At 34.3% G+C, this 21,483-nt stretch overlaps 1 protein-coding gene across 2 annotated transcripts in view; it reads left to right on the top strand.

Moving 5' to 3' along the window:
• Nucleotides 1-7,217: 7,217 nt before the first annotated feature.
• The window catches only part of LOC110386417 (succinate dehydrogenase cytochrome b560 subunit, mitochondrial), a 40,390-nt gene continuing 26,124 nt past the window's right edge, over nt 7,218-21,483 (top strand). For both annotated transcript variants that reach the window (XM_021352539.3, XM_062670721.1), the window contains exons 1-2: nt 7,218-7,361; nt 12,851-13,083. In XM_021352539.3, the coding sequence (XP_021208214.1) occupies nt 7,282-7,361; nt 12,851-13,083 (313 nt within the window). In that variant the 5' untranslated portion in view covers nt 7,218-7,281. The remainder of the gene's footprint in view (nt 7,362-12,850; nt 13,084-21,483) is intronic.

The following is a 21,483-nucleotide window of genomic DNA, read 5'->3' as shown; positions in this document are numbered from 1 at the left end:
TGTTGAAGCCAGATCACCATGTGAGATTTGATTCCGATTATATACTTATTTATTTATGTAGTCAAAATCAAAATGAAGAATGAACGAAAGAAACGGAATACTAAAATTGAGATCATTCTTAAATAAATTCAAATATAAAAACAGAATCAAAGTGAATCCGCTCGCGAAACTTTCCTAATAAGAATGTCAGTTTCCCGACTCGCATTTGTGCAAGGCAGTGTAAAGAATCATATCCTTGCATTTAATTTAAATGTCACTGAATACACGGACTTGCAATCTCTTCGAATAGAAAAAGCGATAAACTTAAAGGCAATCGAGTGTTTGCACTTTTTAACTTAGTTCAATATTTATAAAAGATTGTTGATATCGAGAGAATATTAAAATCAATTAAATACGGGCTCTAGTTAACTTTTCAAATCTAGATGAGATGTGAGGTGAGCCTCAGAACAAAAGGAGAATCAGAGTAAAACCAATGTAAAATAAATTTAGCTAGAAAATCAAACAACTACTTATTATAAGATATTCGCGAGTAAAACTGATAATGCGTTCATTATGTTGTGGCCTGCTGTAATTTTAAGCTATTGCATAGATTTTATCGCGGGCTTTGAGCGCGGCGACCGAATCAAGAAATTCCGTAACGAAAACAACCTAACACCTCTCCGCCTACCATGTAGCTCGCGTTCAACACATTCACACGTTGCGCTTGTGTAGTGTTTGTGAATAAGCGCGCGGCGTGACGTCGCACTGCATGCGCATCATGAAAAGTCTGCCCATCTCTTTCTCGCGCGGTCTAGCTTATGAGTGTGAAAGGGACAGTTAATGTTTTGCTTTAGTTCATGTTTATAAATATAGCGTGGTCTTATTTTATTATTGTTTTAATATTAAATTATTATTGTCTAATTATAATTGCATAAGTTGATAAAAAATGCTATGCAATACCTTTACCGTGACAGTCCCCAAGTGCCACACGTGTTTTTTTTTTTCAGTGTTGCATTCATTCGTTTGAGTAAATTTTAAACGATAAGACTTTTGATGCGATTTAGAGTTGTTATACAAAAGACTAGTGTTGTTGTGAACAGTGCTGTTGTTCGGATGAAGTTAGGACGTAGCGATATTACATTCTTGTGCAGGGCTACGGCTCAGAGTTAGAACCGCTAGAATGTAGCAAATATACACCCATAAAATGTTATTATATGTTATGTCTGTAGTTCACACGTCATAGAAGTGAAACCTTTAATAATATTATATCTCGTTCTATTGCAAACGAAGTCCTATAGATATATACATATTTGTCTCTTTTTAGTGTCGTTTTCGAATGTCATTTACGTTTTGAGTTTCTAAAAAAATACTCGAAAATGTAAGTCTAAACGGCCGATAGTAGTAACTTGGCCTTACGAGGCTATTTGTAATAATTAATTGTGTGGTCACATTAACAGATTTACAATGAAATTTCAACAATGGGTATTGCAAACAACAAGCTTCATGTTTACTTTTCTAAATAGAAAAATAGTAAAATAATGTGTTTGTTTGTCACCCTTGAAGCAAACACGTTGAGACTATTCAAGCGATTTTTATGAAATTAAGCATTAAAAAAAAATACGAGTACTTATTATTTAGGAATGTATCTTTGCTGAGGTATTGATTATTTTTAAATGAACAAGAGTGAAGCCTCACTTTACTCGCTGCATTTTTTTTATTACACTTGATCGCATGCAGAAATCATTGGTCATGACTCACACTAATAGATTTACACGCTACTCTTCCAACAATTAAACCACTGGCTACGGATGCTTTCGCAAATTACATAGTATAATAATTATATATTAACGTGACATACTCGTGTTTAATTAGTTACATTCCAATACGCCTCGATGCATTATACTATAATATAATGCATAGATATAAATTATTAACATTGTAACGGAACATGAATCTCGAGAGAAACTTAGGGTTGTCGTTACGAGTATATGTAACGTGCATTTCAAACGTGGTTCTATAATTTAATTAAGACGTAATGTCTATCGGCAGCTTTTTTTTATTGCTTACATGGGTGGACGAGCTCACAGCCCACCTGGTGTTAACTGGTTACTGGAGCCCATATACATCTACAATGAGACCGCCACCCACCTTGAGATATAAGTTCTAAGGTTACAACGGCTACCCCACCCGAAACGAACCGAAACGCATTACTGCTTCACGGCAGAAATAGGCGGGGTGGTGGTACCTACCCGTGCGGACTCACAAGAGGTACTACCACCAGTAAAAGCTATTCGTTTTCGATGTCAAAATAAATTCTGATTTACTTATTAGCAACTTTCAGCTGGTGTAAACAAAGGGTACGCTTAGTTTCGAACTTTAAGTAATCTTTATAAATAAATATCTAGTTAGATAAAATTTAAGATTATGGATCAATTAAGATTTTTGGGGATCGTAAAAACATTTGTGTGGATTTACCGTTATATTTGTTATGCCGATATGAGTAACACAATATGTCATCAAATAGCAGATACAAAGCAGGTATAAAAACAACCAGTGTTATCGAGAACTTTCGGGAGATATTAGTAACGACATCTGTTCTCAAATAGCGAAAACAGATATCGAAACGACTGGTACTATCTGAAATGTTCTGAAAAATTACAGACACGTCATGTTGATTATAAAAAAGCATTGCATAGATGACATGAAGGTATATTAATCAATTCTATTCGAAACGATCATCTGGAGCGAAGCTAAAGAAGTGAATTAAATATTAAAAAGAGTATTAATTTGTATTTTTATGAAGTTTTATTTATCCTGATACCCAGCGCGTACTATTTTTATGATTATTTCACATTATGCTACAGAAACGCGAGAAAAAACAATTTAAGCCGTTGGCTCTAATGGAATCTTATATCTTTAAACGAGCAATTCTTTTATATTAATATATATGTATATAATCTGAATCTCGGAAACGGCTCCAACGATTTTTATAAAATTTAGTATACAGAGGATTTCGGGGGCGATCAATCGATCTAGCTACGATTTATTTTCAGAAAATGTTGTTTTATTCGTGTTTTCAATAATCAACTCTTCCCGACATCTATTGGCGAATAATAATACTATTTTTCTTAATTGAGGTCAACTAACCGCTTTAAAGACACAACAAGATGGCGTTATCAAAAAAAAAAACCATCATCTAGTGTCATTTATACGAGTAACAGTCAGAATAAAAAGTTAAAGCCGTCATTTGTTCCAGGCTGCAAGGCATATTGTTTCTTGATCAAGGCTCTGATCAAACTGACCACCGAGCACCACATTTTTCCATTAAAAACAGTTTGTCAAGGATGCATTTAAGTATAATTATTAACATACAAATGAATTATTTTATAAAATTAAAAAAGAATTGCTTAAAAATACTTAAAAAGACATTAATTAATGCGGCACACATGTTAATAACGCTTTTATTATTGGATGCGACAATATTTCAACAATTATCCAAATAAATAAATCAAACATTTTGATTAGAAAGTGACCACTACAAACGACGATAATATACATTGGTAAATTAATTTCAGATTCATAATAATACGAGAGCTTACTGTATCTAGTTTTTTTTTTTTTTTTCGTTGCAATTAATTGTAACAAAAAAAGGTAATCTCTGATTCAGAATGCTAATTATTTATGTTTTGTACACGAAATATCTAAATTCAGTATTTTATCTATAACTTTAAAATGAATCGACCCGGCTACTATAAAATGACAGCTAGAGTCACTAAGAATTAGACTAAAGGTGCGACCATGAAGAAACCGATAGATTAGGTGATTTTCACCCGGACGATGACGCTTAGCACGCGCTCGAAGCGTGCACGTGTTGGAATCACCGCAGCGAAACCTCGTCACGGAGATAGGTCATGAAAAAAAAAATAGGTTAGGTGATTTCGATTCTAACTTGATTAGTACTTAAAATTAAAAATAATAATCCTTCATGGAATTAAATTCAGATAATATTTCGTAAGATTGAAGCTAAGGTTATCGTTAAAAAAATATTTTTGCATTTATGAAAAAATATGTTTGCATTTATTGATTCAAATTTAGTAACGAATTGTTTTTCAGAGTCTACCACTTTAAAGTTTTTAATTTTCTAAATATTTACTTTCTATATCGCTGTTGTATTTAAGCATACAATTAATTAGCTTTGAATAAAAAGGTGTATGCAAATGAAGGTAATCACATAATTAAATAAAGCATCGTGACCTATTGTACTATAATTTTATGAAAACTATATTTCCATACATTAAATTTAATTAAGGCAGTCATTTGTCACATAAAAGGTATAATGGCGAATCGAAAATGCGGTATTTTGTATGAAACAATTACAGGATAATTAACGACGAATATTATAATAATCATGCGAAATTGTATCCGCAATTATCTATAAAACTAGATACATCATATTATAAACTTTCCATTGTTGAAGCACAAAATAGTGCTTGAAAGCACTTGTGTTCAGCTATAAATTTGTTCAGATTTATATATCTGCCTGCTTATATGTATGACATGATTTAAATTTTGCCGTCATATCTAAAAACCGACACGCAACTCTCTGTGCATTACGACGGTTAATTATTTAGGAACTTATTTCATATAAAACTAGAATTTGGAATATCTATTCCCAACTCACTGTTATCTCATAGTCGCGGGAGCGGTTGATCATAATACCTATTGATGCAATCTGTCTGCCTGCCTGAGTTCGGTGACCTTTCAATAGACTACCCTTCCCAGATGCAATTATATCTGGCATCTGTCGTGAATCTAAATAGGGAATGCTATACATTTTGCCTCAATAGTATTATAAGTCTAGCGTTTATTAAATTAATTACGATTTAATTAATTTTGCTATTGAAAATACGCAGTATTCAATGCAGTAATAAGCTTCACACTTTGGGAAACTATTAAGATTGAATTATATTATTACGTGTCCAGATTATAGGCTCAAAATCGGATAGGCATGAAATCATCTCCTTTGTGTGTTTGTCATGGAATTCCTACTTAACTGTTAGTCCGATTTTATTGAAACATTTTGAGTCACTGAGTTTGATTGGCTACTAGAAGGGTTTAATTCCAGAATTGTTTATCTTTTGTCAGGACTAGAATAGACTAGAATTTGAATAGACGGTGAAGGAATAACATGGTGTAATAAAAATCAAACCCACAAAATTATAATTTGCGTAAGTACCGGTAGTAGGAGGTCTTGTACCTCTGCACAGGTAGGTACCACCACCTTGCTTATTGCTACCGTGAAGCAGTAATGCGTTTTGGTTTGAAGGCTGAGCCATCCGTTGTACTATAAAACCTGAGAACTTAGTATTCATATTTCAAGTTATGTGGCGGCATTTATGTTGTAGATATCTATGGGCTCTGGTAACCACTTAACACCGGGTGAGCCGTAATCTTTACCACCCAGCTAGGCAATAAAAAAGCATAACACTTTTAATAATTGATCATATTTGATAGTTCAGACCCCAAGAAAAATATAAATGACAAACACGTATGCGTAAAACAATATGCCCGACTAATTTTCTATATCTTAATAATTTTTCTGGAAGTTAGACCAAAGTCTACTTCTCCTGCATTTCATGTTGAAATTCAAAATACATCATCATAATGAGTGACTGTTGGAAAAGTTTTAAATGATGCTTTAAAAACAAACACAGAGAAGAGTACCAAAATGAGAAAAGCCGTTTACAAAGTCGAAAGCAAAGTAAGTAGAATAAATATTATGATATCTATATATTAATACGTGAAGCAAAAACTTTGTATCCCTTTTTACGAAAAATTGCGCGGACGGAGGAGTATGAAATTTTCCACACTTATAGAGAATATAGAGAAGAAGTGCACAATGCAATTTTTTTTTTAAATAATGCGTAAAAGATACATTAAATCAATAAAGAAAACGTTACACACACTACATACCATGTATTTGACGCACACACGCATGCATACATACTCGTACTATTTATTGTCAAACTTTTGTTCTTGACGTCTGTTGTCAAATTGAGAATAGATTAAATATTGTTTGTATTTATTAATATTTTTCTATAGTGTAGTCTTGGCGAAATTTGTGATTATAGAAGTATAAAATACAATCATAATAGTGTACAAACTTACAAGTCCAATTAATTATAGTCAAATTTCGACTACTGCGGGATCTCTAGTTAAGTTTATTGTCCTGCCTACAAAAAAACATTTATATAGAGATGATTACACTTCAGTATTAAATATTAAATACATATTGACGTATGTCAATGCGAAAACCTATCCAGCCTAAAACGCCCGGTGTACTTCATACCAAGAACTGTTACTATACATGATATTTAAATGACCGCTTATATCAATTTGTGGGATGCGGATAAATGATCACGTCTATACATCACTGAGGACCATGTCTGATACTATAATTAACAGAAGGTTTTCTGTTTTTTTAAAAAATCTCCATCGATTGTTCAAAGAAATATAATCGCTTATATGATCACTTACGAAAAAATAATAATTTATAATTATCAAATCAAATCAAATCAAATCAAATCAAATTTTTTTTATTCAACATAAATGAAAGTACATACTTGTTGAACGTCAAAAGAACTACCGATTAGATATTATAAGTCATAGATATCCGTTGCCGGTAATAAGTATTATCCTTTGTTTATATTATCTGCAACTGATACACTGTTTAAAAATATTTTGATTAGAATTGAAAGCGCATCGATGATAGTCACATTAATTTTCCTCTTAAATCAATGCCTATGCCACCGGACATTGAGAGAAAAGATTATAATAACGTCGACTTTTGAATCCTGCGCATCAAATCGTGCGATCTTGAGATCTAATGAATAATGAATGTGACGCTCATTAATGGTTTGAACTAATCAAATGTTCATCAAGGTGTAACAAAAATAAGAAAAGGGTGGCCACTCCAGGAGGAGTAATCCTGGAACGTATTAATAAAAAGGAAACATACCAACGGTGAGTTTCTACCAAATTACCGATTATCCTATCGATTGCGTTCTAAATGTAATTTAAAACCTAAAAATAAAGAACCAAACCAAAACATTCTTCATTCTTATTCTGCTAATTGAAATGTATTTAAATAACTGACTTAAAAAAAGGTTACATGACGCGTATCTACATATATAAGTAAATGCGAACTTCTTTCACCCAATATACTTTTTAGGAAATGTCAAAACATTTAAAGTGTCAAAGTGAAATTGTGTAATTTCATTTATATTCGTTTTTAGTGTAATAATGTATTGTTCAATGGTGAATTTCCAATTCAGAAAAGCGTCAGCTCTCTCATCCAGTATCACCGGACTTTGCAGATCTAGGTAACTGCCACTTACTTTTAGCCTTGTTAATGAAATAAGTATTAGTGCTTGTAAAAAATCGATCTTTCCCTTTGCAAGGCATATATATTATATTACTTTAAAGACAAGGAAGCGGTTTAGTTTTCAAGGTCGCCTTTGCTGATATGATTAGTTGCCAATCTCCCGTGAATACGTTGGTCGTCATTTACAACATCTAGGGCAAGAGACTGGTGGGGTGCTATCCTTTTAGATCCTTTGCAAAACAATATTGAAGTCAATTCTTTTAGTGTCCTCTCTTTGAAATTTAAACTGTGAGTTTATCGAAATTCAAACTTGAAAATATTCTTGCTGCTGCTCATCAATTGAAATGCATTGATCTGTAAGATTTTAGAAATTGGTTATATGTAAAACTTGAGGAAAATGTTACCTGGTCATGATTATAACAGATTTATGAATAGCCATTTATCCCTCTACCAATGAACCATGAGTGGTTTGGTTTACAATTGCATTCCTTTCATATCGATCGCTTGCTACACGCCTACGCAAGCCGCTTTACAGCACTACGAGCGTGCTACGACGTAGACATTTGTAGCTTCAACATTTCTCTCAAACCAGTCTAGAAAACTTAGGTTTATGGTCATTTTAATTTAGAATTTTCACGTATTTACCACCCCTTGAGTACTGACGTCACATAAATACTGTCCGCCCAGACGGCGCCTGATCTGCGTAGGATATTTTCTGTTACAGCGAAATCTATTATTTTGCATACTTGTGGGCATTGTTGTGGAAATAATAATATATTAAGGAACATAAATAGCCTGAGATTGTTTTTTAAATATAGTACATTGTTAACTAACTAACACGGACGTCTGCTTTTGTTTGAAACAATATTGTTACGCCGGTAAGTGCAACGCCATCTATTGTCAGATAGCGGAAAACACTACTAGAGATGTATGGAATATTCTCGATAATTCTAGGGATGAGTTATCGGCTATAAAAGCGTTGTAGAGATCGCACGCAGTCAGTCAGTAATCGGAACTACTCGAAGCGAAACAGCGAACGGATCACCTGAAGCGAAGCGGAACAAGGGAATTGAGAGTTTTAAAGTGTTCGTTTAGTGTTCTAAGTGTTGAATACAGTTTTTGATTTATACTTCGGTGGAATTTCATTTATCCCGAACCCTAGGCGTAACAATATTTTGGTAGGCATTAGTCTGTATAGGATATTTTTATTGAAGACAAATAATCGAGATTCCGTAAAGCTATCTAAAATAAATAAATAATTTTTGTGTTATTTCTGGTACAACAACTTAACACTGGCCTTGAGTTGGACCAGACGAATTAGCAAAAAAAATCCTGTCTTCAAAATTTTCTTATCATGTTATGGTACTATGGGAAACGAACGGATTTCTTCTTATCGTCCAAAAGTAAATAAATATCGTATTAATTTCATGCGTATTTCTCGTAAATCTTATTTTACTGGTAACGGACGAGAAACAAACGACAAGTGTTTCATTGTTCAATTCTTTTTGCCAGACCCTCGTGCTGACCTCATGTATACATCTAAGAAATTTGTGCCGAACATTACACGTGTAATATGAAAATTCGTAACTGGAAAACATTAACCAAAACATGTGATACAGCTTTTCTGATAAACAAACGTACATATATTTAATGTTTTCTGTGAATGTTTAAGCCCTCACACCTTGTACACGTTACGTAGAATGTCCTACAGTAGTAGTCGTTGTCTTTAAATAAATTATATTAGGATCGCTACACTGCTTTATGGATATGTCGTGGGGCAGAAAACATGATTGGACAAAATAATATTCTACGTAAATATGCCGTTGCCAATGGTTGGATCGATAAAGCGATTCTGTAAATGTTTTACTTTGGTACTCGCGGATGTTTTAGACATACATAATACTTTCATTATTAATTCTGGTCATAAGAAGTTTACCTTTCTATGGTTAGCTGGCAGTCAGACAGGTAAACGTTGAAACGCGAAGCTATATAATCTATACAATGAAGCGCAGCGTAGATTTAATATTTATTGAAAAAAACCGAACCTTTTATTAAAGTGAAGTGGATTCTGTATTCAAAAGTGCATTGAAATTCCAAAAATATTCACACCGGACACCTCATAACTTCAAAGCCGCGCAGAATGAAGACCATAATAACACAAACATAAATCATAACTAGAAACATTTTAAAGCCATAACACGAAATGAAAATGATACGCTCCAATTTAAATCCGCTTCAACTAAAGCGTAATTGTTGAAGTGGAAGTAATTGATCTTCATTGGTGTTCAGACAGTGTTAAATAAAATGTAGACGTTGCAGCGTTGCAGTTAATGGTGACAGTTTCCTTGAAAACACGATCGTTAGCTCGCAGCAATACTGTACTCTTGACTGCACAGCGGAGTTAACAAGATGAAATCAATGTTCGACATTACAGTCTGTGATTTTGTGCGAGACAATTCATTCTCAGTTAATAATAATTTAAGAACATTTATTTAAAAAAAAATACGATCCCCCTTTATGAGAGCTATATATTTTATAAGCATGAATGTTAGTAACGTGTTTTCATAGTTCAGCTAATGCGTATTGCCATAACGTAGGCAGTGCTATTACCTTATTGTTTAGCCTCCCGCAAACCAGTTATGCCTCACATATCAAGGTAAGTGACTTTATTAACTACGGGATATAGGTATTTTGGATTCCAATTACCTCTGAACACCGGGTGGACTGTTTTTATTGGATTTTTTGATACTTAGATGAAAAAAAACAACGGTACTGCTTTCCACCATGGTATCCAGTTGCAATATATCGATGTAATAAAATATTAGTGCCAACTGCAGACTTTATATTTATTGCATCGATGGGTGATCAACGATATCTCACTTAGTTTTAAGTGTTTTCCGAGTTTATGGAATATATACAATGTGAATGCAGCCATGCACTTTGTAAATAGCTTAAGGCTGTTTCAATCTCCAAATGGAATCGCATAAATACTTCGCGACAAAAGCAGATGAGGTGCTACATACCCACTTGACCTTAGTAATGGGTTCCGGTCTAAAGGGTGGGACTGAGTAGAACTGAGTAACTAGAGTGACTGAGTGACTAGAGAGTAGTCACTCTAGTCAGATACATATTGCAAAATAGAATCTTAATCGACTATTTTCCGGAACTTCTAATCTACGTGAAAGTCCCAATACAATTTCAATTTATAGTGTAAATTCGAAACGTTGAGGGAACTTGAAATAAATTGCTCTCCCTACAGAATTAGATATGGCGCTGTGGCTGAGTAGCTGTTTTGTATTTGAGCCAAGTTCGATATATATATTTTTTATAATAATTAAAGCTGCTGTTGCGGTTGGATTTCACGTTTATTATTTCCACTTTTACGTCTACAAATGGCGAAAATTGAAGGAAACGATCAATTTGTTTGGTTTTGTTGTCAAATACATTTAATAAATAAAATAAAAATTGATTTATTTTAAAAATTAAATCAACATAAAAAAGGACGTTTTTATCAGAGGACTAACTGTAGCAATTAGGTGTTTGATTTAAAGTACTTGGCCTTCAAAGCTAAAATGAACTAGCAAATTAGCTGGTATGACCTGTCATCTCATCTTTAATTTCCGAGTCAATCGAGTTGAGCATCTGCTCGTGATATACTAAGATCTACCAAACAATTATGAACTGTTTTATTTTATATGGAAGGCTTAACTCTTTTTGGAACGAAGTTCCTTACGGCAGGCTTGGAGGAGATAGGGATTTTGCTGCGCGACCGAACTGAAAAAAATGTGATAGTAAAACCGTAAGAAAAAGTCCGTGGAATAAAACCGTTAAATGACACGTGCGCAGGCGCGACAGTCGTATACACAAGCGAGTAGTGTATAATACCTTTCTCTTTCTCCTTCTTTCTTTTCGTTCTCTCATCCCTTCTCTCTCTATTATCACTCCACCCCGCCAATGCATAGTATATACTCATGAATTCATGGACAAGCACGTGGCGAATACTCACATTATAGATACATTTTACTCTTGAGTAGCCACGTTTATTTTTTGCAAATTGTGTCGATTCTACATTAGCCGAAGGAACTTCGTTCCTACCTGGTGTTCCACGACACCACATCTTTTTTTATTGCGTTTGCTTTCAAAACGGTAATACTGTGTCTGCGAAACAAGAGCTTTGAAGAAGCGAGCAGAATTTTTAAATGCATTTTGGGCTTTGAAAAAATATTGTGTTCGTTTCTCTCTCTATTCAAAAGATTCAATACTGAAAATGCGATTTTCACGTCCAGTGTTTTTGTCGGTTCACTTTTTTTTTTAAACTCAAAATACGTGCGAATCTCGCTTGGGTCGCTCACAGTTGTTTGAATAATATCAACCACTGCTTTCGTTCACACTGATAAGTTTCCCAATTTTAATTGAAATAATCTTACTTAAGTCTTTGTTGAGAATCACAAGATTCCAGCATTAGTCCGCGGTAAGTGGCCGTATATAGAATTTGTTGTTTTATCTTTATTAGCTTGAGCCGTCTTCGAATTTTAATAAAGTTTAATTATGTATTTTTTTTGTGCAAATATAATAAATAGTATAAAATTACACTATACGTGGATACTCTGCTGGCGAGGTATTGGGCTTGTGATTAAATTATTGATCTGTATATGAAATATGAAGCTATGATTCTCGATATATCTTGTTACATGAAACTGAAAATATGCTTATTCTCCAGTGAAAGGCAATTGAAGAAAGTAATAAGAAAATTCTAGTTTCGATATCATCTAGACGCTCAAGTGTTGAGTCGAGCTTTTTACATAACATAATATATTTGACATAATAAAGTATGTATTTATATAAAATGTAATATTTTTATATTTAAATTTATTTTTGTGTATATAATAGTAATATTATCATTATTCAGTTGAAATGAATATTGTTGAATGATATATTGTTTTTTTTAAAACGATACGTGCTTAATTTCATTTCTTTGATTGACTCTTGTCCCTCTGATAGTTGTCTGGAAGAGATCGCTTTCGGCGATAAGACCGCCCATAGTTTTTTTTTTCGGGCATAGTCTTTTGAATTTGTTTTCATTTTGCATCGGTGTACTTTACCTGTTCTAAGATATAATTCGGTTGCTATAAAATAATGTTATTTTCCAATAGTGTTTATCAGAGAAATAAAATGTAACGAACTCGATCACGGAATGGTTCTTTGGTTCATGAATAACCAACGCATCTATAGTGACGTCATAATAAATGATTAAATAATTGGTGCGGCTGATTAAATAATTATCAGACAGCAATGTGATATTTACGATTTCAATTTAAATATATAAATATGTATATGTAATCACTCCTACCCATTGGCAAAACGAAATTGTTTTAGCTGATGATAAAAAACATTGGCCTGTTTACGTTTTTTTATGATTAGAAAAAAGGATTTAAACTTTTAGTTAGTTGCATTTATTTGATTTAAAACGCACTTATTTTGTTTCAGGAAAACATTCGGAAAGGTCTCGAAATTTTCCGGCTTGCTAAGTCCTGTATGCCAAGTCGCCGACGGCCATGCGCAGCGCCTCAAACACCAGATAACGTACAAGGCGTACGTCCCGCCCTGCTACCAGGATCACGACCACAAGAACATGACGCTGAAGAGGCCGATGTCCCCACATCTCACCGTGTACGCTCCCACTTTAGTGGCTATGACGTCCATCGGACAAAGAATCACAGGTATGATGTTTTCAACCGAATCAAAACAAAATAATATATAATTTCAAATTATAATAAAGGTTAAATAGGTACGCATTCTTGTCGCATACATGCTTATGCAATATTTTCTCTATTGGTTCCGGGCTACTCAATAATCGATAAAAACTAGTTTTTAGTTCACCACTGTAATACGACCCGGTCATCGTTCTCGTCTATTTCGACGAACATTATTATTTATTGTCATAATTTTTTTTAAGCTATTGCATAGCTTCTATCTCAGGCCTTGAGCGCGGCGACTGAATCAAGAAATTCCGTAACAAAAATAACCTGACACTCACACTACGCCTACTATGTAGCTCGCGTTCAACACATTCACACGTTGCGCTTGTGTAGTGTATGTGAATAAGCGCGCGGCGTGACGTCGCGCTGCCGCATGCACATCTTGATAAGTTTGCCCATCTCTCCCTCGTGCGGTCTAGGTTATGAGTGTGAAGGGGACAGTTAATATTTTGCTTTTATTAATGTTGATAAATATAGCGTGGTCTTATTTTATTGTTGTTTTAATATTAAATTATTATTGTCGATTTATAATTGTATAAGTTGATAAAACATGCTATGCAATAGCTTTACCGCGGCAGTCTCCGAGTGCCACACGTGTTTTTTTTTTTAGTAGATTATTTTTACATACAGTATTACTTCAAAAACTGAGTCTAATATATTGGACACCTTAGATTTTAAAATAAGTAAATGGTCTTGGCTATTGTGCGCGCTAAAGAATTTGAGATATATGTATATAAAACTCAAACTGGCTAATCGGTAGTCTTGTTTTTATTCAATATTTATTATTCTAAATGTATGAAGCACCGGTCCAAGTCAACACTATATACTGATATATATGTGATATACTGGACGACACACCACTCTTTATTCTCCTTATTACTAATGAGGCGTGTCTGAACAATTAAAAAGTCAGTTTGAATCTTCCCCTTTATCGAATTGAGATTAACACGTCCAGAACACTACTCAATTATAGAACTACATTGTAAATATTTCGCAAAAAATACATTTTTCGATGAGGCCACTATAAAACTACCATCGTAGAAGTATACAAGGCCATGTTTTAAAACTGCCAAACTGTTCACAAGCTTATACGAACGTCACTCAAGTTGTCGGAAGATAAACGTGGAAAAACAATCATTTCCTCAATAAACATTATTGCTTGTTGAAAACATTGCAAGGGAACGTTGCTGAAATGCACTTGGTCGCTTCCTTCAGGATACTTAGTAAAGAAGGCTGCAATAATTCTGTTTAGACGATGCTACCTACCCACAAAAGGTTTTAATACAAAGTCTGCTTTAGACTTGCGCGCGGCCGCAAAACGTGATCCGGTAAATTGAATGCTTAAATTTGTGAAGAGGCATTATAATAAAATAGAATATCTATAGCACGACGAATTAGTTATACTGTATACTAGACTATTCATTTGTCGCGTAAACATTTTAAACTGATGTTGAAATGTGACTTTTTTTCCTCTGCGCTGTTTGAAAATCTAAATTTTATTTTAAGTGTTTGTAATAATAAAATGCAAATCGTTGAACAAAAAATTGATTGAAGTAAAGGAAACTTTTACTGGTGGTAGGACCTCTTGTGAGTCCGCACGGATAGGTACCACCACACTGCCTGTTTCGCCGTGAAGCAGTAATGCGTTTCGGCTTGAAGGGCGGGGCAGCGGTTGTAACTATACTGAGACCTTAGAACTTATATCTCAAGGTGGGTGGCGCGTTTAACTTTGTAGATGTCTATGGACTCCAGTAACCACTTAACACCAGGTGGGCTGTGAGCTCGTCCAACCATCAAATAAATAAATAAAGATGATACCGAAAAAGTTCCTACCTATGGTACGTTACAATAGATATATGGAAATATAAGCCACGGAGGGTTGAGGTCAGACAGGAAGCCGGTCGTAAAACGTATGCCAAATCACTATGCAACATGATAACAGGACAAGCTGCCGCCTTGACATGATGTGAGATATGGGCAAGAAGAAGTAGTACTTGTCTAAACCAAACTCAAACCAATTTGTTACGGTCATCAATAATTGTAAATAGACATGCTTTAACAAAAACCGACTTCAAATAGAAAAAAAAAAGATATTCCAAAACAAATGAATATACACTAAAAACAATAATCATCGAAATCGGTTGGCGTGATATTGAGTTACTTAGTTATTCATCTCTTTGTCGCGCACGTATTTAATGCAAATTTAAGACTTATATTAAGGTTTTCTCATGGATACCATTCTCAGAACTGGACTAAATTGAAATGGGACCACACGGGAAGCGTCAGCTTTCTAATAAAAAAAGAATCATCAAAATCGATTCACCCAATCAAAAGCTATGAAGTAACAAACATAAAAAAGACATACATTCGAATTGAGAATCTCCTCCTCTTTTGAAGTCGGTTAAAAATGACATGACAAACTCAAACACAACAGTGAGAGTTAGCATGCACTCTACACGGGCTGTATGGGCTTAATTTATTTTAAATCTATTATTTTCCACATAAAAAGCGTCGTTTTTTACTTATTATAAAACGATCCATTAAATTAAAACGATTACCGAATGCCGACTTGTATGCAGCTCATCTTAGGACTATTAAAAATACGTTAATTTAATTCTGCAAAAACAAAACATGATATTAGCGGACCTCCACGGATCCAACAACGTACAGTCTAGTGTTTCATAACTATTTGATTCGGTGTTCGAACGCGAATGAATCCAAGCAGGAAATATCGTGTTTTTAATTATTAAATTAATTTCAAACCTAAGCTTGAAACAATTAAGAGATTCGATTTCAATTGAAAACTCGAATGCGAATAGTTCTTCTTTGAATATTCATAACCTTCCGTCTCGAGCAAAATGCAATTCAATTAAAGTTTTAAAAGAACAAACCTTGCTAATGCAATTTGTTTTGCTGATGCAATTTTTAATTGTTATCGGACGAACCGTGGAGTACCATCGGTTTGCACGGAGAATTGTTTTTCATTCAAATCGATTAGCAATTCTAGTGTTCTATTATCAATAGTCCGTGGAAACGTCGGAAGAACATACGTTTAGATTTCGTTGCTTCATTATGAATTAAAAATCGCCTGAAGTCCAGTTGGTTTAGAGATTAAATTCGTACTTTTTATACGAGAATGTAATCACATTTTAAATTTAACAATTTAACTAAGTTTAAAGTCTTAATTATCGTACTATTAGGCTGAATTTTTTTACTGGTTGTAGGACCTCTTGTGAGTCCGCGCGGGTGGGTACCATCACCCTGCCTATTTCGGCCGTGAAGCATTAATGCGTTTCGGTTTGGAGGGTGGGGCAGCCGTTGTAACTATACTTGAGACCTTAGAACTTATATCTCAAGGTGGGTGGCGCATTTACGTTGTGGATGTCTATGGGCTCCAGTAACCACTTAATACCAGGTGGGCTGTGAGCTCGACCACCCAAATAAGCAATAAAAAAATAAAATAAAAATATAAGTATGTGATCCTGAATGTATTTTCTTTTTTTCTGTTTTTATTAAGTACATACACAAACAAGCTGGTGGACAACTTAGTGTAAAATTGTTACGGGGCTCATAGACATCATAACATGAAAGCCACCAGTGACCTTGAGATGCGGTCTCTTTTATTTATTCTCGTCAAGAGGCTACCGCAGTCAATACAAATAATAAAAAAAATAAGAAGAAAGATGATTTGAAAGATAACAATCGTGACCGCGAAGTATTTCGAAACCGGATTAAAATTAGCTGTACCGCAAATAAATTCGATGCGACAAAGAGCCAAAGGCTCTGCGGAGACTTAGTACTAATAAATTGAAAAACTGTAGACCGATCCTTTATGGTGACGCACATTATCCTACGAAACTACGGCAACGTGAAAATCCGTATCAGGATGGTGATTCACTGATTTTTTTTGAAGTGAAAACTTCTTTGGAATCGTTGTGATTTCAAATCGGATGCAACGGAAAAAATGACAGGTAAGAGACACAAATACAAAAATGTGTAGGATGAAGCCAGCAAAGAATGAGACAGAAATATACATAGTATTTAATACAGCGCCATCTGTGAGATTTTTTAATACTAACGTGTGTATGAAAGCTCTTGTAGTGAATTTTAATTTAGGATTATACGTGAAATTAAAATATCAATTCACAGAGGGCGCTACCTTACAATTATTTACTAATGACAAAATTTTACATATACTTAAGACGTTTAGGATAATTGTATTTTAATTTTGGAAGGTTTCACTTCTACCACGTGTGAATTGTACACATTTTATTTTTTTTGTTATTAAAATCCGACCCACTCAACTAAATCTAAAATCTAAATCACTAAAGCATATCGATTTCTCAGTTTTGTTCTATATGTTTTAGTTGCACTTAGCTTTGATTGAAATACAAAAAAATATATTTCTCTTACACGATTACGTGCATTGACTTTTGCGATCACCGTCGTCTGACAAGAGCGAGTTTTTTTGAGGTTTCTTTGTTAGAACGGGTGGGTACGACCGCCCTACCTATTTCTGCCGTGACGCAGTAATGTGTTTCGGTTTTAAGGGCGGGGCATCTATTTTACTATAAAAACTGAGGCTTTGAACTCGTGTCTGAAATACTAATTAACCATTCATTCAATTATATAATAAACTCAAAATAAATGCAGTCAAGAATCATTCTTAAATCTTTCCTGATTTTTTTAACAGCACAGAAATTTAATACAAAAAGCCTATTTTTAAGGTTTATAAGATATCTTTAAATTATATTATTTGTCCTTCTGTCAAATCAGCGGAATGTCTTCTAATAATAGAAAAATATACATTTTACTGGTGGTAGGACCTCTTGTAAGTCCGCGCGGATGAGTACCACCACCCTGCCTATTTCGGCCGTGAAGCAGTAATGCTTTTCGGTTTGAAAGGTGAGGCAGCCGTTGTAACTATACTTGAGACCTTAGAACTTATATCTCAAGGTGTGTGCCGCATTTACGTTGTGGATGTCTATGGGCTCCAGTGACCACTTAATACCAGGTGAGCTGTGAGCTCGACCACCCAACTAAGCAATAAATAAAAAAAACATGGCACTTAAATAAGAGGGAAACATAAAATTATTTCGAATTACTCGCAAATTAATTTAGGAAACCGGGCCCTTTGTACGCGGGGTGGGCAACTGAATGGGATGCAATTGGAAAATCGAATCTCCGACAAACCCGACAACCGCTGAACAATAAACGTCGAAAGCTTTGTCTCCCATGCTGTACCATGTAACTATGGTTTCGTTAATTTAGCTACATCAAGTATGCATATTGTCTGTAGGCGATAATTTGTATTTTGCCTGATGCTTAATGTTATGGAATGACCATTCAATTTATTTATATCATTGAGATAATTATTTTAACTGTCCTAAAACACAGGCAAATTTGAATTGGCTTTAAATTAAAAGTATCTTTAATTTTCCGTGTTTTTTGTTATCACGTCCCACCTGGTGTTACCGGAGCCCATAGACATCGGAAGAGCCGCTATCCTCCTCGAGACGTGAGTTTCTAAGCTCTCAGTTTTCACAGTCCAATTGCTGACCCACCCTTCAAACCGAAACGCATTACTGCTTGACGGCAATAACAGGCAGGGTGGTGGTACCTACCCGTCTGGACCCACATAATTTCCAACCACCAGTAAAAATTTCAATATTTTCACATTCAGAATTCATAATGAAAAATATAACATCAGAAGACACCTTTCAACTCATATTATGAATTTATAAAATCGATACCATAATCCTCTGAATTACAAATGTAGTCTGACCGGCCATCAAATTTGCGTCTGTAATCTGCTTACGTGCGTACAGGGTAATGCCATTTCAGCAGCAAGGTTGTTTTAATAAAAGCTATTACTTCTCTGTGTCGATTCAATACGAAATGCCATTTAATAGATAATTCATAAATACAGTTTTGTTACCGAATATAATTAATGTATAAAATTTAAAGACAATTAACGAATTATACTATGAAATTTTCATGGAATGTCTAGATCGACTCTAGAGCGACTTTTGTTCTCTTTGTTAATGGGTAGTTCTCTGAGGAATTGTGTGTGTTGATTCAAAGTTTATTGAGATCAACTGGAAACAATGCGATTGTCTACAGTGCCTTTCTATTGATGTTATTTGCAAAATTTGGTTCCAGTACTCTGGTTTGGTATGAACTTCTCTTCTCGGCATTTATATAGCTAGACCATAGCCTATTCTTCTTTAAGCGAGGATTGAGGAAAAGTATTAAAAATAGGAAGCAACTAAGATACGCTCTTAGTACTTATGTTGTCCATGAGAATCAGTAACAACTACACATTAGGTGAATGTCGGTCGGCCTACGGCTAAGACGATAGATAATACGAAAAATATCTTAATGAATAGTCAATAATAGCTATTTTACTATGAAAAAAAGCACGATTTTTTGGTTAGTTGATTTTCTAACTTAAGCACAAACACGCGAAGTTCAAGAATTATTTTCGTTATATTATTTAATTGATCCAATTACAAAATTTAAAACAAGCCATCAAATTAAACGGGCATTTTAAGTTTTTTCCTGAAAATGTGGGAGTTTTGAATTTTATACGAACTTCACAATTCCCGCTACATATGACGGCAGTGTTGCCAAGTTGTGTAGATAATAGAAGTTTACTGGAAACGGCTTTATGCAACGTAAGTACAAGTTAGTCGAACAAAGATACATTTCTTAAGCAAGGTTTTTTTTAATGAAACAGATAAGGCCAGCTTAAGAGAGTAAAACATATTATTCTTTTATTGGAACGAAGTCCCTTATGGCAGGCTTGGAGGGGATAAGGATTTTGCTGCGCGACCGAACTGAAAAAAATGTGATAGTAAAACCGTAAGAAAAAATCCGTGGAAAAAAGTGCGTGGAATAAAACCGTTAAATGAGACGTGCGCAGGCGCGAGCGCGACAGTCGTATACACAAGCGAGTAGTGTATAATACCTTTCTCTTTCTCCTTCTTTTCTTTGCAAATTGTGTCGATTCTACATTAGCCGAAGGAAATTCGTTCCTACCTGGTGTCCCACGTCTCCACATTTTAGTTTTTTATTAATCAAAATCACTTTTATGTAACCGACAATTCAGTTGATATATTAGGTAGCTTCGTCACTATTCATAAATAAAAATTGGATAGTATGAATCGAAGAGTACGATAAAACGATACTAACTACAGTATAAAAGGATGGGTAGTTTTCTTTATGTCGTAATGTCAATATGATGAATGAAAGAAAAACATTTTGAAACAACTTTACCAAAAGTTAGAAACTGCTATTTACAACACTATAGTTTCACTTGTATGGTAAATTAAAATTCCTATTTCCTAATATAAACTTTGCAATGATAATTGCGATACATTTTCCAATTTTGATAAATTGAAACTTTTTTTGGTTGTTTTGAGTATTTTGTTTGGAGTATTTTGTTTGGTTTTCGCGGGTTTGACGGGTCGAATACTTTACAGTTTTCATCCATGTGTGTGTGCATGTATGTATGTGTATAACATGACCACGGAAGTTGTAAAGTATACGAAACGTATGAAATAATATAAAGACAATAATAAAAGCGCAAGATTAAACCGTAAAATTTATTGTAATTTAAGCACTTGTTACGTGCTATTTTTCTTTATACATTTCATTATGTAACTATAGTTTAAAATACTTTCCTCACAGACACTTTGTGAGGTTTCACAAGATCAAATAATAATAAAGAATTTTCTTTCGAAAATCGTGTTTATACATTTTAAATCTCAAGCTGGTGACCCTGAATCGGCAGTAGACAGCGATCTGTTCTATTCACATGTATCTGAAGTGGCCACGTATAGTTTTACTGCTACACACCGCGTTACAGTTTGAACGCGATGGATCTCCTAATAACTCGAACTTTGCATCATTTTTATTATAATATATTGGAATTCAAAATAGAGATTTTCAGAAAAATGTGGAGTGTGGAGTAAATGAACTGTCAAGTCAAGGTACGTCGCGACCATAGACCTATATAGTAGGGACACGACATATTGTTCTATACGTACAATTGCTTATATAAATAGCACCCATTTTGAAGGCACATACATAAACATATATCTATCTCGTTCTTACTCAGCACTTTAACTCGCAGGAAAACAATATAACAGTATTTCAGTGCGTACATAAAATGAAACATGAATATACCTAAATGTCTCCGTCTCCGTCTCCGTCTAATGAGGCCGAAAATCCGCCATGTTTAGCGCGCCAAATGTCATTGTCACGTCAGTTCGGCCGTCTGTTTTGGGTTGTGCATTATTTATTGACTTTGATATCGATTTAATATGATTGCTTATATAAAATTTCTTATTTTATCAT

Source organism: Bombyx mori, chromosome 1 (assembly GCF_030269925.1).
Source record: "Bombyx mori chromosome 1, ASM3026992v2".
Taxonomy (NCBI): domain Eukaryota; kingdom Metazoa; phylum Arthropoda; class Insecta; order Lepidoptera; family Bombycidae; genus Bombyx; species Bombyx mori.
This window is presented reverse-complemented; position numbering and strand designations above follow the sequence as displayed.